This window comes from Pygoscelis adeliae, unplaced genomic scaffold, assembly GCF_000699105.1.
Source record: "Pygoscelis adeliae isolate BGI_AS28 unplaced genomic scaffold, ASM69910v1 Scaffold57, whole genome shotgun sequence".
Lineage (NCBI taxonomy): Eukaryota > Metazoa > Chordata > Aves > Sphenisciformes > Spheniscidae > Pygoscelis > Pygoscelis adeliae.
In genome coordinates this window covers 17,714,112-17,741,506 of record NW_008825615.1, presented here as the reverse complement: position 1 = coordinate 17,741,506, position 27,395 = coordinate 17,714,112, and the positions used below count along the sequence as shown (strand labels likewise).

General features: G+C 36.2%; 1 protein-coding gene across 1 annotated transcript in view; it reads right to left on the bottom strand.

The window, feature by feature from the left end:
• The window catches only part of CSMD1 (CUB and Sushi multiple domains 1), a 1,045,142-nt gene that overhangs the window by 114,394 nt on the left and 903,353 nt on the right, over positions 1-27,395 (bottom strand). The window contains exons 43-47 of the mRNA XM_009333261.1: positions 19,384-19,561; positions 15,984-16,129; positions 13,391-13,471; positions 13,125-13,238; positions 2,990-3,178 (exon numbers count right to left, since the gene is read on the bottom strand). Of these exons, the coding sequence (XP_009331536.1) occupies positions 2,990-3,178; positions 13,125-13,238; positions 13,391-13,471; positions 15,984-16,129; positions 19,384-19,561 (708 nt within the window). The remainder of the gene's footprint in view (positions 1-2,989; positions 3,179-13,124; positions 13,239-13,390; positions 13,472-15,983; positions 16,130-19,383; positions 19,562-27,395) is intronic.

Genomic DNA, 27,395 nt, shown 5'->3' with positions numbered 1-27,395 from the left:
ACATGAGCCGACAGTGTGCCCAGGCGGCCAAGAAGGCCAACGGCATCCTGGCCTGTATCAGAAATAGTGTGGCCAGCAGGAGCAGGGAAGTGATAGTGCCCCTGTACTCAGCACTGGTGCGGCCGCCCCTCGAATACTGTGTTCAGTTTTGGGCCCCTCACTACAAGAAGGATGTTGAGATGTTGGAACGTGTCCAGAGAAGGGCAACGAGGCTGGTGAGGGGTCTGGAGAACAAGCCTTATGAGGAGCGGCTGAGGGAGCTGGGGTTGTTTAGCCTGGAGAAAAGGAGGCTGAGGGGAGACCTCATCGCTCTCTACAACTACCTGAAAGGAGGTTGTAGCGAGGTGGGTGTCGGTCTCTTCTCCTAAGTAACTAGGGAGATAGGACGAGAGGAAATGGCCTCAAGTTGTGCCAGGGGAGGTTTAGATTGGACGTGAGGAAAAATGTCTTTACTGAAAGAGTGGTTAAGCATTGGACCAGGCTGCCCAGGGAAGTGGTTGAGTCACCGTCCCTGGAAGTATTTAAAAGACATGTAGATGTGGCGCTTAAGGACATGGTTTAGTGGGCATGGTGGTGTTGGGTTGACGGTTGGTCTCAATGATCTTAGAGGTCTCTTCCAACCTTAATGATTCTATGATTATTTTAGAGTTTGCCTATATAAGGCAATGAATATTCAACCTCCGGTGTGCTGACCTGTCATATGATGTTTTCCTGAATATTAGGTAAAAGTTGATATTTCCATCTAATTTCAATGACAGAATTTTGTTTCTTTATTTCAGGAGAAAAAAAAATAATCAAAGAATGTTTGCTGTATTAAATGAATACTGTTCAGTGTAAGTAGCCTGAATACAGTATTTTCAAGTTCAAAAGCTTTTAATAATTATATTAATGGTACATTTATGGCTTCTCTGGTTTAGAAGATAGATGGGATTTCCTAAGGGTCTGACTGATAAGTGGGAATGGCTAATGGGTTTATTGCTCTCAGCTGACCAGGGTAGCCTTATTGACTGGATACCTATACTGATCATCATCCAGCTGCTGAAGCACCATAATTTACAATGTGGTCAGTTAGATGTATTCACTATTTTGGTTTGCATTCCAAAGGTGCCTTTTAAAGTAGTCAGAGAACAGTGCCTTAGCACTGTTTCTCTAAAAGTTGTCTTGCCAATCTTTATATAGTTTCTGCGTAAGGTTTGGTGACATATCTTTACCTGGTGTAGATAGACCCGTGCAGTTCTACTTACTTAAATGAAGGTATGCTGGTTTGGACCACACAAGGTCCCAGACTATGATATATATTTATTGCAAAATGCAGTAATACAGACAAATACCTAAGTTAGCTCTGAATGAGCTAGTCTGAGTTATATCCATCACTGGAACAGTATAGCCACATCAGCATTGCCTTCTGCCTCAAAAAACTCATCACGCTGAGATGTAGAACTAATTAGCCTAGCAAAGCACATTGCTAATGTGGCCACAGGGACACAAGCAAGTATCTCTGCAAGGCACTGCAATGTGCCATATTTAAATATCAACTTGTTGAGAGCTAGCTCAGGAATCTCTACATGGCACTGTATTGAGAGGTTATAAATATGCCATTATCTTTCTCATTTAAGTTTGCTGGTAGGTGGTAGAAAAAATGACTTCAGTAGAGCTGCACTAGAGATGAATTTGTAAGAATGTGATTTCATGTCATGAAATGGCAATGCTTAAAAATGTAGTTACTATGATAATTCTTCTCTCAGATCTATTATTGATAATCTGGTTTCATTAAATTTAAATGTGTAAGAAAGAAAACAAAAATTTTCATCAGGAACATTAAGCAGTTTCAACAGAATTTTTCAAAAGAAAACAAACAAAGTGTTCAGACCACTAGAAAAGTTCCAGGCACACTACATATTGTCTTGATGTTAAATACAAAATAGAGTGGAGGAAAAGGCAATCTTAATAGATTTTTTTCGGACTATTTTCTCCACTAACCTGACAAGGACCAACACACACATTATAAAGAAAAAAAATGCTAATGAACAGACATTTTTAAAAGAATGAAAATTTTTGTGTTTTTTTCAGAATGCTGTTATCAAAAATTGAAAATGTTTTAATAATTTTAGACATTAAAAATCTACTACTTAAGAAAAATACTTAAAGATACCTCAAAACATATAACTTTTTAATATTTTTCATGTTATGAAACTCCCATAGTGAATATTAATCAGTTCAATCAGTTATCATATATTCTTGGTTAATGAGGGAAGATATGATAATGGCATCCAAATGAATAAAAATATATTAAAGAACAATCAGGGACTAGTTATTCTCATCAATCAATGAGAATGGAACAAGTGATAATAAGCTCAGAATTCAGTAGAAAATAAGAGTAGCCTGTTAATTAAATAGGGCCCTTTGAGAGGTTGCTGCTATGAGTAACACTCTATAAATTGAGTTTTTGTGATTTCTCTACTCTTTGTCCCAAAACAAATGGTCAAATTCTTTAACGGGTATATTCAACCAAGGTACAGCACTGGTTCTGCTATGCTATGGACAGAGTAGACTGGATATTTGGACTAAAATTTGAGTATTTAGCCTCATATAATTTTATTAAATTGGACAAATGGAATTATACCGCCAAAATATTTCCTCACCAGAAATGATCTACTACAAAACAGCATGTTAACTTCTCATTTCAGACACCTCCATACATTTCCAAGGAAATAGAAAACTGTTTGACTTTCATAAGAATGCTGCAGCTGCTGCTGCTCCTTCTCTATCAATACCTAAGAAAATTTAAAAGTTTCTTTGTCTTGAATACATCTAAAAAAACTTTCATTGGTTAGCAGATTTAGACTTAAGGCAAAAGTAATAGAAATGCTGGACTATTGTTTCTGTTTCAGATGTATCAATGCATTATGAAACCAATAGTTGGAAATCAAGGCCCATTTGACCCGATATTTTTTCTTTTGTGGTTAGATAGAATTTAAATCTCTCTTACCATCAAATACCTCCAGCTCATCAAACTGCTTTTCACTTTGAAACATTTCTACAAAGATGGAGATGTTATATCCTGGCTCAACCTTTATAGTCCAAGAACAGGTCTGAGAGTTGGGATAGGTGTCTGGATAACCCGGACTGAGGATCACTCCTGATGATTCTGTACGGATTTCATTCGCTGGACATTGTGCTAAAAAGAACACAGCAGGAAGAACAAGAATACCACCAATGAAATAAAGTGTTTCCTTTCCATGAAAAAAAAAGTATTATTTTTCAGAGATATATATGCTTCAGGTTCAGTTTCCAAATGAAAACATGTTAAAATCGTATTCTATATGGAAGGAAGAATAAAGTTCCCTTTAGCACAAACAGAAACAGGACCACCTTTATAAACCTTGCATTTATGAAACAGGATACTAATTATAGTAAAACATTAATCCAGATATATGTCACAGCCCAAAGGGTTTGCAGTCAAGGGATTCACATATGCTGGTGTGATCATTCACATAGGTGAGGTCAAAGTCCTGGTAAAACGTTTTATTTGGAAACCTAGTAGCTGTCTTCTATTTGAGTTCTTAAAAAAAAGACCCATCTTTAAAAATGAAGTCTGTTACATGAACATGAAAACATATTGGAGCTTTTAGGCACACCAGATCATTTGAAAACATACATGTTTTATGCAGACAAAGGGTTTATTTTGGATGCAGAATACTCCAAGCCGTCCAAGACCTTCTCAGCAACCACTTCCCCTGTTATTTAAACTCTAAATACATAACATGTTACAAACAGTTTCACCTGGTATTCATAGGTGTTTATGATCTCTGCATATGACAAGGAGTATACTATACTAAAATACGATCAATTTTATATCCTAAATACTGGTTTTGATTAAGAAATTCTTTTGTTAGTCACTGTTTTTCTTTAACATTTTGCCTCTCATGCAGGACTCATTTTTTCATATCTGTTTGCTGTTGAGGTCTGATACATTTTGTCCACAGTTTCATAATATATGTGCATATTAACAATGTTTTTTGTGTAAGATTCACAAATATATCTTGACAGAAATGCATTCCTGGAAACTGTCTGGCACAGTACCCAAGTACTTGCATAAATTAAAGGTTATAGGAAAGGTGAAAAAGATAATAATAGAGGAAAAATGATCACAGGAAAAAATATGTTACAGGGGGAAAACCACACATAACTATCAGAAACAAACATTAAAAACTGGACCATTTCCCTTAGTTGTCCTTTTACAAACTTGGAGGTGAAATTTAGGTTCAGTTGTAGCCAAGAAGAATTTTGCTGTAAACTTTTGGAAAACAGTGTCAGGACTTTATCTTTAATTGTCTTCTCAGAGAAATTAAGCATACTGGTAGAGAAGGAAATTATATTTTATAAAAGACATCCAGTCTTTACCTTCTGTTCCATATACTGGGAACAAATCTGAACCCTCCACCAGAAGCAACAATGCAAACAAAATAGGAATTTCATCAATTAATTTACATATAAATTAACCATCACTTTCCTACATAGTGCATAGACTTTTATCTTTGAGAATCTGGCTTATTCCTGTCCTTTCTCTAACCTAGATACAGTTTTCCAGACTTGCATGTGGAAGGTAAGAGAAAGTGTACATACCTGAGTTGGACAATACAACATTCCATTCTTCGTCCCAGATTCTTTGGAATATTTTAAATAATGATACATTAAGTGAGAAAGAGATGAGTTTCAAAATTAACTTACCAACTCTTTTTCTGAGGACTACCAATTTCTTAATGGCACCAAAGTTTAGAAAAAAAAGAAAATAAAAATCAAACCAGTTCTTTTCTGACTGTTCCAAGACTTCCCTAGATCTGACTTATAGGTTGAGCCTTCAGCACAAAATTCAGGGTGATTTTTCTTCAGCTGCGATTTTTTTATACTGTAGCATAAATTATAAATCACTCAACTAAAAGCCACTCTGATTTTTTAGGGATATAAGAATAGGGGAAAGCATGAAAAAGTAAAAACTGCCTATTACTTATTTTTATCATAACTTTTTCTTCTTCAGTCTGCTGTAATAGACTGGAGAATATGTAGCATTATCATGCCAGAAAATGCTGGAAGTAATATTAGATTTTTGAAATCCTCTCTTCCTCTCCTTCCCCTCACCTTGTTTACCTAAAACATTTCTTCAGTCAGAGAGAAAAATGTCAGCCTGCAAAAAAGAGGGATGTAATATGCAAGTGAGTATATACCATCAAGCCAGGAGAACAAGGTGTGGGCTGGGAAAAAAACGGTAAGCAAATAATTTTTCCTTGGCATGTGTCCCTTTCTGCTATCACTTGACAGCACTGACTGTAGCAGACAGTATCTCTAAAAGGTAAAAACACTTTTCATAGAAGACACCCTAAGAGAGGGAAAGCCTATAGGGTAATGGTATACAAAGTAGTAAGAATCCTCTTGACAATTTTAATTCAGGGATTGTCTCTTGAGATAGAAACACCTGTAGCCAAATTAAATGCAGAAATTTCACAGGAGCTGCTGTGTAAGAAGAGAGTGTTGCATGCATTTAATGACAGTAGCTTCTCTTTCTCATTATCTTAAAATGAAACACACTGTTACTTTGACTTCCTATATTCTTCAGAATAAGAGAAGAATAACTTGAGAAAATAGTCAACAAGTGCTCTGACTCATGAATCTGCAGCAAGTACCAGTAAAACAGCAAATCATCGTAGAACAACACTGGGCAGAAACATATTGTCAGATAAAAAAAAACTATTTTCTTTTAGTTAAATACATGAGACTTATTCCTGAACAGAAGTTTGTCTAGCTACATGGCATTTCCTGCCATACATGCAGTAAAAGTGCTCATCAGTTATGAAGAGTAGCTGACATGACACAGTCCCACAACCTGCTTTACCCCGTGGTATCATTTGCTTATGCTGCAAGACTATTTTTAAGAAAAGAAGATAGCTTTTACTGATCCAGTATTGGCTTCATCAGAATGTTTGTTACAATGTTAAAGTTTACTAGAGCAACTTGTGGATTAAGAGCTGGTCTTCAAAGTCATAAATTACAAGTATCCTGGAGAAATCAGTAATGCTGTCAGACTTTTCACAGCGAGACACAGTGATTCTTTTCAACACTAGAAAACTATCACTTCACTGGATAAACTATGCTTTAAGAAACGGCTACCATCAACTAAACATGACATAAAAGTAGTTGCAAACCACAGAACATTTGGAAGGAAGGTATGGGACTGTAGCAAGTACCTCTGGAGTGGTTTTTAATGAACATTCCATATCTAAAAACTAACAGCAGAGATGGTAAGGGTACAACTGCCTTTTGTTGCCTGCTTTTCCTCAGTATCTTAAGGAGTTATGGAAATGGCCATTGGTCAAATTACTCATGAAACAAATTATTTACCAGTCATTCAGATTTGGGGCCTGCAAACAAAATCTGGATGTTACACAGATACTGTCCAGACAAAACTAAAGCCAGGTGATGTCATAAAATGGAAAATGTGATGATATATACTTCCAGAAAAGTTTACAGTTGGGTTAATCTAAAAGGTTATTATCACAGCCCTTTATATGGGTGCTCTTTCAGCTAAGTTCCTACAGGTATCATTTCTAAAGAGGTGCACTATGAGTATCTTCTTAAGAACAGGCTGCATGAACTTCTGTTTACTTACTGGAGTATATGAAGTTTTTGGAATCTGGGATGGAGGATTTTCAAGCAAGAATAAGATTCAAAATTACAGTTTGAAACTCCTGAGATCAGTTTACAGTGATCCACAGAACATTGTCATAGTGTTGAGATATTCTTCACTAACTCAAGAAACTCACTGCAAGTATATGAAAGAAATGGAGCCAGGAAAGGAAATGCAGTGAAAAAATAGAGGAAAGTCACCAATCCAGAAAAGTGAAATTGTTAGTTTCCTTTGGGAAAAAGAAATGTCATAGAATAGGAAGAAAGACAATCACACTCAAGAAAGCACAGCCACCTTGACTATGAACATCTCAGAAACCTCTGAAAATACTCCAGATGAGAACTGGCCACTGTAAGAATGGTCTGCAAAAAGAAAAAGAGACAGGACTAGGAAATTGCAGGGAGAAAAAAAAAAAGATAAAGAACTCACAGAAATTACTTCTGCCTTTTTCTTTCACCTGCTTTGCTCTTAGATCATCTATTTTTTCCTGTAAAAGACATCACAGACAAAAAGAGAAGCAGAAAAAAAGGCAAGGAGATAGCTTGTTTGCTAGGTTTGAAAAAATAACAACAAAAAATCATTTTTTTCAAAAGCAGGTAAAAGTTATCAATAACAGAGAAAGACTGCTGCTACCTTTCTCATTCCTTGCAGCTGATTCTTAAGAAGGGACTTGAAACTAATTTATTTACCACAGGGAAAAATATGCCTTTTGCAGATGTTTCCTCATGCCCTTGTCTCATAATTGAGGAAAAGTATGATGTTGCTTTGTAAATAAGAACATTTCTTTGGTGGGTGAATATTAAAAATCAACAGCTTAAAGGTCAGAGAATTTCCTTGAAAAAAATCATCACCTCTACGCAACATAAGAAACAGATAAATGCAGGATTGCTGTAGGAATTCTTTCCTCCATATATTCTATTGTATTCACTTAGTGGACTTCAAAACTTTACTAATAGAACAATTTCCAAAAGGAAGCAGTACTGTTTATGTGAAAAAAAATGCACCTCTCTAATACAAACCTGTGCAAATAGTAACACAAAGGCTGAAAGAGGATATGGAATATTCTTCTGTGGTACTGAGACAAAAATAGTGTCTTGTGAGGCCTCCCTCAGCATATTCTTAAGGTAGAAAATTCAAGTAAAAATGATATGTTTTTCTAAGCTGTAAATAGCTCAATACCTCTCCTGTGCTAGAGCAGAAGTGGACAAATCTTACACAGCAAGCTATAGCTCTAATTTTTTCTATGGCCAAGATTCACTTCCTATGGTTAAGAGTCATTGGACAAGAGGTCCCTTCCAACCTCAACCATTCACAGGAGACATACCACAGGGACTTATGAGAGGAACAGTTCTGGAGTAGTTCAGGGACATGGGAAGGCAGACAGTATATTGCTCCTTTGCAGTTTGGGAGGCTGGCTACACCACGGTATTACATGGCAAATTGGCAACATTCATCTTGGCAGCCTTTGCTGGCTCTCTTTCTCCACCATAATGAATTACTCATCAACTTCCCCCCGGTGTAGCTTAGCTGCTGATTACATGACTTAATCTCTAGAGTGGAAGCTAGACTTGAACATTTTACAGGAGTCATATGGTTGAAGACATAAAATTGAGATACTGAGACAATGGGACTGCTTCACCTTGCTCTATAAAACAAAAGGCACATCTATTTTCCAATACCACTAATAAATAGTATTTATCAATTGAATAAAAATAAACTCCACAATGCTGTTTTCTTGGTATCATACACACAACAGGTGAAAACAAAGATCTGCAATTTGGACCTTTTTGTTCCATAATATTAGCTATCACCTTTAGCATGGTATTTCAGAACTGAATACTCCTAAATACAAAGTCACACAAATTGCTTCTGTTGAGGCATACATATTCCACTGTTAATACTATTTCTTTTATTTGTCAATCAATTAACACATTAACATCATATTCTTCAGTATTATATTTGATGCCTTCTGGACTCTCTTCTGCCACCTAAGATACAGAGTGATTCAACTCCCTACACATTTAGAAGTTTTGGAATTGATACTAAGTTTATCAACCAAGAAAATATGAGCTGCAAAACAGCTTGAACTTGAGCCCCAGAAAATATTCAATTATAATTTATTTATAAGTATATTCCATGAACTTTAAAAGTAGATATTGTAAAATGGTTTGGAATGATAACAGGAATAAATATTAAAAAAACCCTACTTTAGGCATATTGGAGGACATAATCAATCTATTTCACATTCATTTTTAATCATATTGTTGAACATGTAAATTCCGAGTACTGTTATTTGTTGTTTTGCATAAATTAATACATACAGGCAATACTTACAGAAAAACAACAGGAAATAACAAACATCTTTATGTTACACAGTCGCATGTAACGAGTGCAGTGGAGCAGTGTCACGAGAAAAGTAATTCTGCAGGACAGCATAACACTCTCATCACATCCTAGTTCTAAGAAACAGATTACCTAACCTGGCTTTTGGAGAAATCTGATTAGATTGTTTTGGAGAAGGCCTGACTAAGCTTTTTGACTTAACTCTAATACTACTTCTGATGTCTCCATCTTTGATTTCTCTTTTTATTCATAAATATCATCACCACACTAGGACAATATTATCACACCACCTCTCTAATTTAAGTGCTTTGAGCAGTCAGATTAGAGATGTCTACCTTACACTGAATGCTAATTAGCTGTTTTATTGGTACGTCAATTTTTGTGACCAATACAGGAGTATTTCTTTCTGTTGCAATGCTCATCATGCTTTAATTTACATCTCTACATTTCCCTAACAACAATTAAAAAAGGAAAGAAATTTGTAGGAAAAGGATATAAGGATAGGATGAGAGCAGAAGCTCCAAGTGTATAAACACAAATCACAAATGGTCAGCTACTGGTAAACATAAATTCATGCACAATAAGAGTATGTTCTGTAGGGTGCCTAGGACTCTGCACATTAGACAGTACCTGGCAAGTTAATATGGTACCGAGCATCATGAGAAAGTCTGTCCTCAGACAGACCAGACAAGAAGGGAAAGGGAGCTATAAGAAAAGTATAGTGTGGTGCGATTACAGCTGTTCTGGAGGTCATTGATTCAGAATGATGTAGAAGTGGTCACACTGAGACTGATTTTTCTTGCCTGTCAGATATGTCATCAGACTTGTATATAGTATCCTAGAACCTGGCCTTCTATCATATAAATATATTTCTTTCCCACTACAACATAGTGGCACAGCTCAGAAGAATGAAAAGTTTTCTGGCATCTTTAAAAAATGTGAAGCTGATCCAAATAAGGACAATGTAAATAATTATAAACGACAGGTAAAATGCAGAAATATAAGAAGACAGTCCAAAAATTAGTTTGAAATACAATATGCAAATTACATAACAAGTAGCAATTTTTTTCAAGTCTATCAGGATCAGATAGTATTGTATAAATGCAGTTCTATACGACATCACCTCAAAAGAAATAGAGTAGAATTGGAAAAGGTATCAAGAAGGACGACAAGAATGATTAAAGATATGAAATATCTTTTGGTCTGTGGATTCATGCCATAAATATGGTGAATAGAGAACAACTCGTTACTGTTTCTTCCCCCATAAGAACTAGAGGACATGAAGTGAAAACAGCAGGTGTGAAGTTCAAAGTGGAGAAACGGAGAAACATCTTCACATATTACATAAATAAATTGTGCAACTTCTTGCACAAAACGTTTGAATTTAAATTGTTTACATGGCTTCAAAATGGGACTGAATAAATCCATTGAAGAAATAGCCAAGCCCTATACAAAGAACACCTTAGCTTAAGAGTGGCTTGGCTACAGTTGGGTGAAGACCTTAATTAACTGCATGCTTGCAATGATCTTACGTTCTTCACTAGAAAATCATTATTGGCTGGTGCCAGAGATGGAACATTGGGTATACGGTCTGGTATATGGGATTTCTGGTCTGATCCAGAAATACCTATTTCTCTCCTTCAGACACCTAGGTTTTCAGAGTGTAACATGAGTACTTTAGTATATATTTATCTAAGAGCAAACACCATAAAGATGGTAATTAAAAGCACAATTTCTAAATGATCTACCAATATTTCATATGATCTAGAAGAAATATTGATAAATATAAGCTAGAGTGTTATCATAAAATAAGAATTCAATATTTTTCTGCATAGTAATAATCCATGTAGACAGAGGTATTGGAGAGGCTTGGATAAGAATAAAAACAAGTAATTCTATTTTCCAGAAAGGAAAATTAAATTTACTTAAAGACACAACTGGTCTGAAGAAAGGAAATCAGTTGCATCCCAAGTTATCTAAAGAAACTCCTCTCTTATGTCTGTCCAAAATAACTGTGCCAGAGTCTTTACTTTAATGCCTCCAGTTCCATTGTCCTCTGTCTCTGAATCACTCCAATGGCTTTTTTTTTTTTGTTATCAGATTATATCATTTGATGTCCTCCTTATAACAAAGTTCTGCTGTATTCATATTCAAAGAATACAAGACTGAAAGACATTAACAGGTGGTAATCTACTCCTCGACTGGAACTGTGTTATTTAATCCTTTTCATGAAAAAAAAAAAAAAAATCATAGGAAGGGTGTTCCTAATAATCAATTAGGAACAACTTATAGTAAAATTCTATTAACTTTAATATATAGTGTAGTTTTGAAAAACAATAAATAACAAATACAAGAAAGGGAGAAAAATCACAAAATCTACAAAGTCTGTGAGGGAAGTACAGACCTGCTAGATCCATCTACAATGTCTCAAAGGACTACAAAGAAACAAGCATTGCTACCATCAGAGAAAGTGACTTGTTCCCACAGCATCTGCAAGAATTGTTGGAAATAAACTACTCCTCTGTGCTTAACAGATGGCTAATCTTTATCAGAAGCTCCTAATATCTCTGTAGTTTTTACAATAATTGTTCAGTTTATTTTAGACTTTCATTTTTTATTTACAGCTTAATTGACAGAGTCAAGAGTTATGTTACTGTTGTTACTGTTAACTTAAAATTGAAAGCTGGATTTGCAGTAAAATCATCTTATTAAAATACACCGATTGGAAAAAAAAATCACATATCAATAAGTATTGAGTTATCTGATCAAGAAATATACAGAAATACACAATTTTCTCATTACTTTTGCATATTTTATGATGAGGATCCTGAAATCAATCCTGAATCTTTTCCACCCAAAACAGGGACATGGAGTCCCTGTCTCTTAATGTATGACAGATCCCAGATTATTGTATGTACAAGTTAAGAAATGGGAGGAGTAAAAACATTACTCAGGCATGGGTAGTCATATGGACAAATTACTTAATATATTATGGCATCAAGAAACTAATGCAGCTTGTACTATGAATCCTTTATTAATTTTTAAATAATGGAAATAGAGAACCATGGTAACAGTAAGGAAGGTACACATACAGCTATTAATAAAGTGTCACAATAATTGCTGTGCTTCCAGTGTTACCTGTTGTACATATGGATGTTGTTACCTCATGATATGGAAGATGCTCCATCCATAATTACATATTATAGATCAAAGCTAATCCCAGTTAATATGTTATGAATATGAGAACTTCTAATCACTTTTTGACTTCCTTAAAATTTCAGTGATGGCGTCTCATCAGTAACTTTTTTCCACCCCAAAAAAATTTGAGGTACTTCAGGACAAAATTCTACAGATGCTTTCTCGATCACTTTTTCAACATTTCAAAATCTTTTTGCCGCCCACTATTTAACGAACTAAACCAAACTAAGGAAAAAATAACCAACAGCATCTGTTGAAAAACGTAATTTGGAGGACTGAGTACAAATCTCCAAGATATACTTGTTTTCCATGAAGATGAGCAAATTGTGTATGAATACACACTTAAATATTATTCATATTAAATTTTTAAATTACGTTTGAAATACTGTAATTATAAACATTGTATGAATAATTGAAAGATTTTTAGAGTTTTCATGAATTTAAATTTGCCACATATTATTTTAGAACACATTTTTCATGTGATATTGTCCTACAATGTCACCATATTTTGAAAGCAGAAAGAATAATTTCTTATTTTACTTTGAAAGCTTAATTTAAATACATATTTTTAAAACTCTTCAGGGGTGAAAAGAAATTTTTGGTTTGATATGAAACAATGTTAAATAATTTAAATTATTTTTAGAAATCAGTGTTTCATGAATGATGTAGTTAAATATTTAGAGCCACTTGTCTTTTGATTCTAAAGAATTGAATGTCTGTGCAAAAATTTTAGGGACCAATTTGAAAATGTGTACACTTCTTAAATATTAAAGAAATAAATGGAAACTTTTCTTTTAAACATTAATGAAAACACACTACCCAAAAATTTGATGCTTAATGTATAGGAAGATAAAAAAGGATGCATACTAATGATATGCAGACCATGCAAGCATATATTTACCTTCACAAAATGGAGAGGATCCTTCAAACTGCAACTTCGCATTCAGTTTGCAGGTTAATATATCTTGTCCGACAAGGGTGAAACCGGGATGGCACTTGTACTTTGCAAAATCTCCTGAAAAAGTTATTGACAAAAAAGTTAAACCCCAAAAAAAACTCAAAAAGAAGTACCAAAATCTCAGGTGGAAGATGAAATATATTAATAGTTTAGTTTAATTAGAAGTCAAGTGAAAACGTAAGAAAGAAAAGGAGATAATATTTTTTCACCTATTTCAAAGTCATCATCTTCTGTAAACAAATCTGCATGTGGAACTGGGGGTGGAGGCTGGCACTTCTTCAGCTGATAAGCTGTAAATTTAAGTGAAAAAAAGATTAAATACTGCTGTGTTAAGAACTATTTTACAGAAAATTCATTTCTTATTCAAACTTCCCAAATTACCAAAGCTGCACTGAACATCATGGTCTCTCAGTTACAACATTTTCTAAGTTAAATGCCATGACATTACATACTATCTAAAAAAAAATATTTTTTATCAGTATAGATAGTATACTATACTGCTTAGATAGTTATAGATCCATTGTAAGACTGGATGCAGGTCTGATGTTTATAAGGAGATTTTTGCAGCTACAAGGCTGCTGTTTCATGTGGCTGCCTTTGCATCATCTGATAGGGCTAATGGTTATAAATCACAGATTACTTAGATTTCCTGGAAAATCTGTAATTACCTGTCACATACCTGGCATGTCACATTCATTCTTAATTTAAGCATACTTGGAGTTAATCTTTCTCAGGATACAGGTATATATATTCACTTTAAGAAGAAACAGCAGTAATAATAATAATAATAATAAAATAATTTTATAAGTTACACAAAAACCAACCCAAAACACAATGCCTTTAAAACAAAATCTCTGCTCTACTCTTCAAATCTGTTTCAATAAATTGTGAGCAATCTCATAAGGAAGGTGACCAGTACAATGACTGACATGTTTCTAAAATGGAGTAGAATGCATACAACAGGTGAAGAAGCCATTTCTGGATAAAAAAATCCAAACCAGAGATTTAAGATTGTGATCAGAGTGCACATACTATTGAAAAACTCTCCTCTTCACGGAACTAAAACTCAGTCAAGAATACAAATTCTCCTGGTGACTTGATAGCCCTATCCACTTTCCATTTTTGAGAAGTTAAAGAAAGACAAAATATTGGGAATCAGTCCTTATTTTCCACATAAGCTTCTATAACCCATCACTGTAAAGCAATTGTACAAGCAGGAAAAAACAAAACAAAACAAAACAGAGAGTTTTTCATCCATGAAGAATTTAATATTTTTTCATCCATAGAAAGCTTCTAAGGACAGGGAGGAGAAAGCATATATGTTTTCCTGTGTACTTTGTATTTGTATGGTGTTTCTGAAATATATATATACAAACACATACATGTAATTATTATTATATAAACCTAATAGCACCAGTTTTTCTGGAAAACACCCGAGAAAAAAAAGCTTTGCAACCTGCTTAGACACTTGTAACAGCAAGTATCTAAGAAATAGACACTAAGCAGGTTTCCAGCAATAACGTTTTTCAAGAACTTAAAATTGTACTTATATGCATGTCTGGCAAGACCCTTGAGTTCACTGAACTAAGATATCTATCTCCCAGTATGTGGGCTCAAAAAATGGGAATCCCTTCAATTTAGTCTCCAAGAAGCCCAGTTTGCAGGGTTTTCTCAGCAGTGGCCTATGTCACTGCTTTGAATTAAATTAAAAACATGGACACTATTCACATGGTCCTCCCATGGGACATTATGCAAAATACTGTTATGCAAAATAAAGAAACAGCGCAGAGAAAAAGAAGCAGATTCATTCTTTTTTTTCCTTTGTTAAACTAATGTGCTGTGTGCTGTAATCGAGTATGTATGTACCTTGCCTTTTTGTCATCTGAAGTCATCAACCCTGAAATACTGGCTACATGCTTATGTACCTTTAACTTATGGCTGGAAAATGCTCTCACTGACCATTCCTTGTAGTCTGCTTCTCAGACATTGTCTTGTAATGTGGGAGCTATCTGTTCCCCTCATGATGACTAAAGCCAGGTACTTTAGTTTTTGCTTCTCAGATAAGTGCTTTAGGTTACCATGCATCATGCCCTTCTTTTACGAGAAAATCACAGCCAAGAAAAACATTTCAGACTCCAAGTACTAATTTCGTAGACCTCCCCATGCAAATAGATACCTTCAGGTACTCTCTTTCTGTGGCATTTCCTCCTGTCCTTGTGAATTAATTCACCCAATCTTTTTGAATTACAGTCCAGAAGGCTAACAATCTTCCATTTAATATACATAATTTGGGTGAATCAGTCAGAATTGGAACTAGAACTAAAATTCTAGAATGCCTAATTTGCATGTCCTGTAGCTCTGACTGTAACTTTGAACAAAGTATTTTGCTGGATATCACACTTAAAGCTGTTGTTCAACCCTCCCATACCATCCCATCAACCTTTCTGACCATGAGCCCTAGGATTAGTCAGCTGGTGAAGAATTTTATTACAGAAGGGTAAAAGTAAGTTAACTAATAAATGGGCCAAAATAATTCAAAAAGTAAAAGCTCAATATTAGATATCTTAACATTAAAGATAGAATGTAGTTTATTCAAAGACACAAATGAACGTTCTTAAGATTTTTTTAATGCATGATTTTAAAAACTAATTTGTACTTTTATTTAAAAAAAAAAAGTAGCAAGCCCATGAATCATGCTAAACTTATTTAAGATCATTCAGTACATCACAAAGTTAAGAAACATTTTTAAAATTCACTAAGTGATTGTGGTAATTAGATGTTAATGATATAAAGCAAACTGACCATGAAAATTGAGGACAAAGAATCCTCCTGTTGAAAAATCACTGTGAAATTTGAGGAGGACTTGATTGGTGGAACTGTAAGCTGTTTCCAGAGCTGTGTTCCCACTGAAAACTCCCAGCTGAGGCGAATTATGGTCAGGACCATCCCTAGGAAGGGAAACGTAAAAAATCAGCTGAAGAAATACTGTACTTAACGTTTAAATTAACAGACTCTTTTCTCTGGAGAGAAGGTTAATTTTTTGTAAAAAATGTTTTTCCTAATGATTCAAAATGAGTTTGTTTTCTTTTTATTTCCAGCGTTACAGAATACTCTCCCTAACTTCAAAGCCTAATATTTTTTGAGAGACAAGGAGTACTTTACAATAGCTTTTATATTTCCATGGGCAAGAAATTTATTGGCTGACTGAAATTTCCTCTGTCAAATTGTTCCTGCCAAAAATTCTCATGTACACATCAGCTGGGAAAAAAAAATTCTAGAAAACTCTTGTAATCCTATCATATTTCTAATATTTTTTGACTCAGATCCTACAAGTCCTTACTCATGACTAACATATACAGAGGTGTGGAAGTTGCAAGTTACTCTTGCCATTTAAGTTAATTCCAAAGACTCAAAGGTATCTCCTAAGGGAAAAAAAAAAAAAAAAAAGGGAAAAAAAAAAAAAAAAATGTTTTTGTGTTTCTGAACAGTGGGATAGACATCCAAAGAGAAATATGCACCAGTAACATCAGACTGCATTCATTTTCAGTATCATCACGTAGAACAGTCAGGTCTGAACAGGCAGAATAAATAAATAAACAAAACCCCCTGCTTTTATCACTGAAGAATTTTTTGAGCTCTGCAACACTTATTTCTGGTCTTTTTGTATATTACATGTAATGAATCTAAACCAAATAACAAAGCTTTTGTGATATGTAGTTTAGAAGGCTAGAGATTATCTAGAAGCTCTCTGAAAGCTCTTAGCTTTTGACTTTTCACTGTCTTTAAATCAGAGGGATATTTGTTCACCTTGGTTGTATTGCTAAAAAGCCAAGCATTAACTACTTTTTGTCTATCTCAAACCTATCAAGATAATCTGTTCATAAAAAGAAAAATCCACCATACGGACAAACTCTGGTTCAAGTTTTAAAAGAATGTATGTCATCTATATAAATTGTACATACAACTTGTATTTTAAAAAATGTAATTTAAATTAATTATTTTTCTCTTGTACAGTTTTTCAGGATTATTCAGGCTTCCAATTTCTACTCTGGTATTAGTGACAACAAGAAAAAATAAACTATAGGTGACTTGGCATAAAAATGTATTTTCATCTTCCTGCTGCCTTGAAAATAAAAGTGAAAATAATGAATATTGAATAGGAACTTGATAATTTACTTAGGTTTTCATTTTAAAAGTGTGATTCCCAGGGGAAAAAAAAAAAAGCTTTGATATTAAGATTTGACTTTTCATACAGAAGTGAATGGCATATACATGAATGACTTAAAATTACACTAAACAGCCTCCTCCCAGCAAATTCAGGAGCTATCCATCACTGATACCTCAGAAAATAACTCTAAAGAAAGCATGCTTGTAATTCACGGGCAATTGGAAACTGAGAGAAATCAGCTGTAAAACAGTTGTTTTAAAATCTTTATTGAAAGTATATAACAATTCAGGAATTCAGCCCATAATTCAGCCAAAAACATTCAAAAGCTGACACAATTTTAGGACTTAATTGTTTAGGCAAAAAGCCAAGTCACTGATACAGTTAGATCTTTACCAGTGAAGGCTTTTCTTTATTATTTAACATGCCAGAGAGGATGTTGTGGTTTAACTTCCGCCAGCAACTAAGCACCACACAGCCGCTCGCTCACTCCCCCACAGTGGGGTGGGGGAGAGAATCGGAAGGGTAAAAGTGAGAAAACTCGTGGGTTGAGATAAAGCCAGGTTAATAAGTAAAGCAAAAGCCGCGCACACAAGCAAAGCAAAACAAGGAATTCATTCACTACTTCCCATGGGCAGGCAGGTGTTCAGCCATCTCCAGGAAAGCAGGGCTCCATCACGCGTAACAGTTACTTGGGAAGACAAATGCCATCACTCCAAACGTCCCCACCTTTCCTTCATCTTCCCGTAGCTTTATATGCTGAGCATGACGTCACATGGTATGGAATATCCCTTTGGTCAGTTGGGGTCAGCTGTCCTGGCTGTGCCCCCCTCCCAGCCCCCCGTGCACCTGCAGCCTTCTCAGTCGGTAGAGCATGGGAAGCTGAAAAGTCCTTGACTAGTGTAAGCACTACTTAGCAACAACTAAAACATCGGTGTGTTATCAACTTTGTTCTGGTCCTAAATTCAACACACAGCCCTGTACCAGCTACTAAGAAGGAAATTATCCCTGCTGAAACCAGGACAGAGGATAACCTATGATGCATTTTACACTTGGATTTATAGGTAATGCAAATACCAGAGGTAGCCAAACAGCAGTTCATAAACAGTTATGCATCTCTATAAACTGACTGGATTTTCCCTGTATTATGTGGACTTTAGTATTGCTGTCTGGAAAAAAACTCACCCCAGACAGCAATAGGTACCGGAATAGGGGACTAGCTGGGAGATGGAAGCAGCTGACTCACACAGGAGTAAGTTACATCCCATATTCTGTGCAAACTGTCCTTTTGCCAAACTATTTGTAGCATATATGAGAGGTAAGTCACTTTGCACATTATGTGGGGGAAGGACCAGGGTTAGCCATGATGAGAAACAACTTCAGCATCATCTATGCCTGTCCTTCAGTGCAATAAATTCTTATGCAAGAATTTAGACAGCCCTGAGACCTCTTCCTCCAGCTGAGGACACAAAGTTGAGATGGGTTTGTGGGCTAAGAAATGCAAGTTCAGAGAAGGGGAACATACAATATGAAGCTTAAAGAGATAGAGGTACAAGGGCTGAAATCCTGTCTTGAAAAATATGGAGAGTATGTCTATCAGCCATATTAAGATATTAAGAAAATTTAAGAAAATCTTAATTAATGCCTAAATTAGTTAATGCCTAAAGAGGTCAAAAGCTTGTGCCACAACTAACATATATTGCCTCATAGGTTCATGGAACACATAATTCAACATAATTCAGATTATTACATCACTTTGATCTCATATGGCCTCACTTAGAAAACAGAGAGCTCAAAGAAGATCTAATTGATAACTGAGTTTGAGTTTCAAAGTACTTTTGGAAAAATATTCTTAAAGAGTTTGGAAAGTCATATAAAATATTTTTTTTTTCATGTAGTCATAGAACTTGTTTTATGCTGTTGTTCAGCACGTATGACAACCTAAAGAGCAATACTACGCAAAAGCTGTAGCTTGGGACAGCGAGATCTGATAAATCAATCAGAAAAGAATCACTTTTCTTTTGAAAAATTACTTACCAAACTGCAATGTAGTCATTCACAGGTTCAGTTTGGAGTAAGGTAAAGTTGATATAAATCCCATGGCCTGGAGGTACTGTAATTAACCAAGTACAGTCCTTGGAATTTGGGTATTCATCTGGAAATCCTGGGGAATAAACTGTACCATTCTGAGCAGTTACATTATAGCCACAAGGAGCTGAAAAGAAAACAAATAAAAAATTAGTAGGAGAAACATACTTTTTCATGTTACAAATAGAATATCAAAATGCTCCCAAATTCTAAAAGCTCCACAAGACAAGACAATCTAAGTCTTAAAGACAACATTTTTCCTTGGTTGGTTGCTTCTCAGAGACAGAAAGTATTGGTATATCTAAGACAGAATTCATCCTCATGTCTTTCAAATTTTATTTTGTAAAATCCATCAAAATCTACTAGGAATATTGCTTTTATACAGAATTTTTGAAACTAATTTAGCATACATTTTAAAAGGGGCACCTTTTGCTTGCATTCAAGATTAAGAAACAAATAAAAAAGCAAACAAAGCTTGCATGGTTCCACACAACTGAACCCTAACTGAACTGGAACACAATTCTGAAAAAAAAAAAAAAAAATAAAGCTGATTGTTCTTTCACTACTCCAAATACCACTACACTTTATTTCTGACAGTTTTTAGCCACGTTTAATGGTACTTCAATTGCAGTTTGTATGCTGATTATTCTTATGACAAGTAAAATGAAGATTAGCATACACTTGCTAAATGAAATCTGTAAGCAAATCAATGCCGTGAAAAGGTGGTTGATTTAAATCAAGGGTAGCAAATATGTAATGATATGCTCTCTTTTGAGCTTCAGTTTTGGGGAATTGACTGATTATGGATGCAAGTGTGGATCTGAGTAGACATATGGCCATTAGTGTAAACTAATGAGTCTCACTCATTTGAGCGAGACCTTAATCTCATCTGTGGGCACTCAGTCTAGCTCTGGAACTTTTCTCATTAGCTCTTATCATAAAGCTTATGTTATTATTGTCAGGGTTCCTATGACTCTCCTTCAGACCCTCTTCATTTGTTTTTCACCTTTCAACAAGTGATGGAAAAGGAAAAGGAAAAGGAAAAGGAAAAGGAAAAGGAAAAGGAAAAGGAAAAAGAAAAGGAAAAAAGGAAAAAAGGAAAAAGAAAAGGAAAAGGAAAGGAAAAGGAAAAAAGGAAAAAAGGAAAAAGAAAAGGAAAAGGAAAGGAAAAGGAAAAAGGAAAAGGAAAAAGGAAAAAGGAAAAAGGAAAAAGGAAAAGGGAAAAGGGAAAAGGGAAAAGGGAAAAGGAAGAACTGAGAAATGCAGAAGGATGTCACATTTCCAGTAAGCTGCTACACCATTGGGGTAGAAGGATCATTTGGCTAGTTGACTAGTAGCCTTTTTTGGAGGAATTCTTTTAACAATCATTTGATTTATAGGTCAGGTTAAGGAGGCTTTAACCACTTCACTTTCTTCACCCATATCAGTATTAGCTAGTATGATGCATTTAGCACATCTTCCCATCTTAGAACAGATCAGCATCTGCTCCTGAACTACAACCCTTTAGTGCCCAACAAAGGAAACGAGCTAAGGAAAATGAAAGGTTGATTCTATCTGTCTGATTCCTGGTTGCATGTGCAGGCCAAGGGCAGCTGGCAAGGTCTATCAGCTCTGATGGTTCTATGGTGCAAATGTTACTTGAGACCATTTTTTACTGTTCTCTAATACCCTAAATTTATGCCATGCTCAGATTGCCTGGTCTCAGAAATCTAGTCTGTTCTCTCCACAGTACTCCATGTTTACAGCTAAAAGACTGCTTTGACAAGTATGTTTACTACATTGAAATATACTTCCTGACACTAATATAGTGGCAAGTGGAAAATACTTTAAGTTCTAGTTAAGATATAAGATTTTTCTGATGAAGTTTTATACTTAAATATATTTTGAGTTTATTATATTTTTGACAGATTTGTTAATGTTGTCAATGATTACATACACTTTTTATTTTGCCTCCATTATTCTCTAATACTCTACAAAGAGTGCAGATTGATTGTATCTCAGTAAAGATAGTCTAATTCCTCTTATATCATTGTTAGCCATGACAGATCAATAAACTGTCTCAGAAAAAAAAAAGTGTCACAGAAAACAAAACTCTCATAGAATAAGCAATACACACAGCTGAAACTGGGCTTTATCCAAAGATCCTTAAAACCACAGGAGACAGAAAATTGAACAGAAATAATAGGCTATATTTCACACAAGACAAAAATAGCTTTAGTTTGAATAAACAAATCACTCTAAATTAATGAAGATATTATATTGCACTTTGAATGATAGGTATGAAGAAATACAGACTTTCGAAATGGAAAAGCATATAACCAAGTCTTCTAAACTTTCAAATGCTAACAGTACACCACATGCTGATTTACAAATGTATGAATACCATACTATGCACTCCCATGCCCATTCATACCTGATTCCAGATACAACATTGTGCATGGAAGGACAGTAAACATTTTTAAAAATCCACCCAAAGGTGCCCGAACCTAGTTAGTCATTTATTGACAGCTACATATGTTATGCAAAGACAGCTATGGTATATCAAGACAACCTGATTGCACAGGAGTGAAGTCTTAGAGCATGACTACATGACAAGCTTCTACTATGATCTTGTGAGCAGAAATTAATCTAATTTTCTCCTATATACAGATTAAGCTCTTTAATGTATCTCAAATCACCTGCTACACAGTGGAGAATATAATTTAGAATGGGGATGGCTTCCAAAAGCATGCATATTTTTGTTCTGTTCAGTCAGTCCTCCAGTGCCAGACTACAGTTTTGAATCTGTGCGTTTTGCTCATCTCCTTTCCGTTCAACATGCCTATATTAGAATCTGGTTGATAACTATTTAACCCCTTCGTTTTATGAATTTCTACAACTGTTCACGGTATATATGTACCAAGCGCTGCCTGGTATAACTGTTTGCCTTAGAGAGGTAGGGATGGCTGACTTCAAGTACCATGATCTAGAATGAAGCAATGGAAATCTATATGGGGATGAAAATACCTTGAAAATGCTCATGAGTATAGGGAGCGTTACATGGTGCAGAGAAGCTCGTATTGTGAAAGTTCATTTAAACTCATCTACCTCAAAGACAACAATGTCACTTATGAACTTGGGGATGCCCATCTTCAGCCCCATGATATAACAAGTTTATCCATGTCATCCTTTCATCACAGAGTATAAAGCCAACAAATCTATCTTCTGAATGAGAATAGAACTGTGTAGACCAGAGGCTTGGTTTACTAGCTTAAGATAGACAACTGAATGACCTAACGGGTGCTAGACAGCCATACACCACAGATCTCAGATGATTTAGGGGAAGAATCTAGAAGAAAAGTCCTAAAGGTCTAGCCATCATGCTCTAAGCAGCAACCACCAGCCTTACGATTATAGCAAAAATTGCCCATGAAATCTCAGAAAGTTTCAAATTTTTAACAAATCAATATAAAAAAAGAATATATTTGCAAAGCGCTGTTTTGCTGGGCCAGGGCAGGGGTGTTTGAATTGATTCTGCTGCTGGCAAGTACCTGCAGTTTAGCTAAACATTATAAGCACGCTCATTTTCTCTCATATTATCAGATAACCCCTAAGATTTGTTTTCACAAGACTAACACAAATCTTCAATGAGATTCTTTAGCAGGGCAAGCTTCCAGGCACAACACCATCATTTACCAGCTCTTTTAAATTACTGTTTTCCCTGTCTACTGATGGCCCTGATATTACTCACCAGGCAAAAAATCAAACCAAACCAAACCAAACAATAAATCCACAACTTTTCTTTAGCATAAAGAGAGAGAACTAGCCTGGACAAATTCTATCAGTTTAGGTCTTCTAGCATTTTGATATCTCCCACTGTCTTTCTAGGTTCAAATGTTTATAAAAAACAGCACTATCAAGAGCCACCTAGTCTAACTGTTCTTATCTTCCCCCAGGTCCCAGGATTTTTCCCAATTAATTAAATTGGAAATTCATAGTATATCTTTGGTCTTGCTAGGAAATACTAATATACAAAAATTTGGTAACAGTACATCAGGTAGCTAAAAATATCAAACTATGATTATACAGAACATAGAAGTGGGGCAATTTTTAATGCCAGTAGACAAACAAAATACGCTGCTTCATATTTTTGAGAGACCTTCACTTCAATATTTCCTTTAGTCTATATGAGAAGCTTGAAAGGGTACTGAACATTTTTCTATTACTATTATGAATCCAGTAAAATACAGAATAGGTACAGAAAATGGAATGGTACAGAATGGAATACAGAAAAGGTGCAGAAATTATAAAAATCCCTTACCTTATCCATATAGCCCAGTAAACATAGTGGTGCGCTGCTAATAACAGCCCACAGACTTTGTGTTAAGCAGACAAAACAGGCCACAGACTCTGGCAGTTTTTTTCTGGACTTTTTCTGGCAGTCCGGAGAGTTGCTTTAACTTGTAGCAGCAATTATCTAATGATCAGGTAACTACTTACTACTTCATTTTAGCTTTGTACAACTGTGTGATGCACCTCAATATTACATATATATGTAATTATGAGTAAAATTTAGTGACAACAAATAGATTTTCTGTATAGAATGAACTTCTTGTAGCCCTTCTGCCAGAAAGACCACTGACATTAAGACCATATAGACACTGGAGAGTACATCAGAGAAAGGGGTAGATATTAAATGCTTGTCTGTATATCATTCTAGCATTACCTAATTTTAATTAGTATCACTGTAACTAGACTGATAATAATTCTTTGATTATACTGTTAAGATTTTCTTTGCACCAATATTGAAGCCTTGGCTTTGCAACTATGGCATGTTCCTTTTGCTCAGACCAATATTTTGAGTGTAACAGACTGGTGAGGATTCAGGCAACCTATTTCATAACTTAGATGCAACAAATTCTTACCAACATATTTTGGCAACAGTGGAAAACCAAGAACACTTAAAAATAATAATAGCAGAGACACTGTCAGGATGATTGTATTACTTGAAGGGGACAAAAAAAGAAATACCAGATGTCTTCAATATTCTGGAATCACAGACCTATTTTCCACATCTTACACACAAATATTCATAAAGTTTTTAGTTTTGAATCATTTTTATGGGTGACATATTCTTTGTCAGATTTCCATGGGACAACTGCACAGGCAATCCAACCTCTTCCTCTGAAGCAGTGTCAACTTTCTTTTGTGAGCCACTACCAGATATCTTATTTCTCTCAGCCTTCTGAAGTATGTGCAATCTTCTGTAGAAAGGTTTTGATCTGAACTTCTGACAATACTGGTCATAGCTAGAAAAGTGATTGAATTCTTCCATTGATTTCCATTTCAGACCCACTGCCAAATTCCAGCAATCAGAGATCTTATAACCATTTGTTTTCCTTATTGCAAAAACATTTATATGTCATAATAATTCTTTCAGCAGTGCTAGACCAAGCTTTAATGCACAGAAATGAATTTTCTACAAAGCAAGTAGTGTGCTACCTGAGAGACTAAGAAAACTTTGTATGCTCAGCCAAAACACTAAGAAACCTGCTCTTTAGTCAGAAATCATAGCTATAAATGTACACAACTGCACACACCATGGAGACACAATACATTCAGGCTTCAGCTGTGTGGAGCTGTGCAATGTAGATGCTTGTGGGTAGTCTTGGAAGATTGTATTCACATGCAAAGGAACCAGGACAAATGTACATTCTGAATTGCAGACATGTCAGTAACAGAGAACAGAGGAATTACTACTTTGATTTAGGAAATGAAGATAAAACTACTGAATTAAAACTATCTGGATGGGGGGACAGAGAAGAAAAAGAATGACTTTATATTCATGTCATTATAAACTAAATATTATTTCTCTTCCTGCATGTTAATTCAAACAGAACAACTATTTCTTTACCCTAACTTCATCTAAGAAAACATAGAAAATGCTAATTTGTACTATAAAAATCTAAACCACTCCTAATGTAGACCTCATGTGTTTTCAATATTCTTTTAGGAAACATGCTTCTCTAAGGAGTAAAAAGGAATAGGAAATAAAAAAGATACAAGGCTGATATGCCCTTTGGTCCTGCATCTATATCACTACACAGGAATATTATCTATTATTCTGAAGTCCTTTTACAACTCCATCATCACCGATCATCTCCGGTGCAGGCACGTCCCACATGCTTCTCTAAGGAGTAAAAAGGAATAGGAAATAAAAAAGATACAAGGCTGATATGCCCTTTGGTCCTGCATCTATATCACTACACAGGAATATTATCTATTATTCTGAAGTCCTTTTACAACTCCATCATCACCGATCATCTCCGGTGCAGGCACGTCCCACAGCAGAGCGGCGGATCGCAGCATACAGGGGGTTTTCCTGAGCCGGGGAACCCACAGGGGAGCGCAGAGACCTGCTGGGAGCCGCAGCTCTCACGAGGGCGGCTGACAAGGCGCGGGTGGGGCCAGGAGTAATGGCTGCCACCCCCCACTCCCACTAAAGGGAGCCCCAGGGAGCACTAGCCACCAGGAGCACTGCCAACAGGATGGGCAAACAGGGTGCAGCGTGTCAGCTAGGGCGTGGCGCAGCAGTTCACATGGAAGGGTGCACAGGGAGGGCTCCTCTTCAAAGGAGAGGCATTCCACGGGCTGAGTCGGGGACTCGGCGTGCACATAACCCAGCAACGGGGCACAGGTCAAGGGCACTCATCCTACGCGACCCTCAAGGCAGAATGGTGGGCACTCGTCTGAGGGTAAAAGCCGCAGCTCCAGTTGGGGGGTATGCACCATCTACCCCAGTGGCGGCCAATGCCTCCACACAGACGGAACTGCTGAAGGGAGAGGCTGCAGTGCCGACCCCAGGCTGCAGGGGGGGCCTAGAGGAAGAGTAAAAGTGAGAAAACTTGTGGATTGAGATAAGAACAGTTTAATAATTAAAATAAAATAGTAATAATAAGAGAATATACACAGCAACTGATGCACAATGCAATTGCTCACCACCTGCTGACCGATGCCCAACCAGTCCCCGAGCAGCTGCCTCCCCAACCAACTTTCCCCCAGTTTATATACTGCGCATGACATCATATGGTATGGAATATGCCTTTGGCCAGTTTGGGTCAGCTGTCCTGGCTGTGCCCCCTCCCAGCTTCTTGTGCACCTCCAGACTTCTCAGTCAGTAGAGCATGGGAAGCTGAAAAGTCCTTGACTAGTTAGCAACAACTAAAACATCAGTGTGTTATCAACATTATTCTCATACTAAATCCAAAACACAGCACTGTACCAGCTACTAGGAAGAAAATTAACTCTATCCCAGCTGAAACCAGGACAACCATAAAGCTGTCTTTTGTGGTCTATGCCTACATTTAGGTATTTCAAACTTACATACAAGAAAAATGTATAAATTAGAACTTCACAAAAACCAGAAGATAACAATTTATATGCAAGATGGTAAGACAAGTCCAGAGAGTAGCAATTTACCTGTAAAATGTTAAGACAGGTTGACAGTACTCCCTGATGCTAGGGATAAGCTGTTGTAGCTTAAACATCTCCTAACTACTACTTCCTCTGCTGCTGGATGGAGGGTTGTGTTTTGTAGGGGTAGTGCCTTGAGGGGCAGTCCTACCCTATAACTTGAGACAAGCTCGAGAAGTGGGCTTATGTAAACCTCATGAGGTTCAACAAGGCCAAGTGCAAGGTCCTGCACCTGGGTCAGGGCAACCCCCAGTATCAATCCAGGCTGGGGGATGAAGGGATTGAGAGCAGCCCTGCTGAAAAGGACTTGTGGGTACTGGTGGATGAAAAGCTGGACATGAGCCAGCAATATGCACTCGCAGCCCAGAAGGCCAACCGTATCCTGGGCTGCATCCAAAGAAGCATGGCCAGCAAGTCGAGGGAGGTGATTCTGCTCCTCTGCTCTGCTCTGGTGAGACCCCACCTGGAGTACTGCATCCCGCTCTGGAGCCCTCAGCATAAGAAAGACA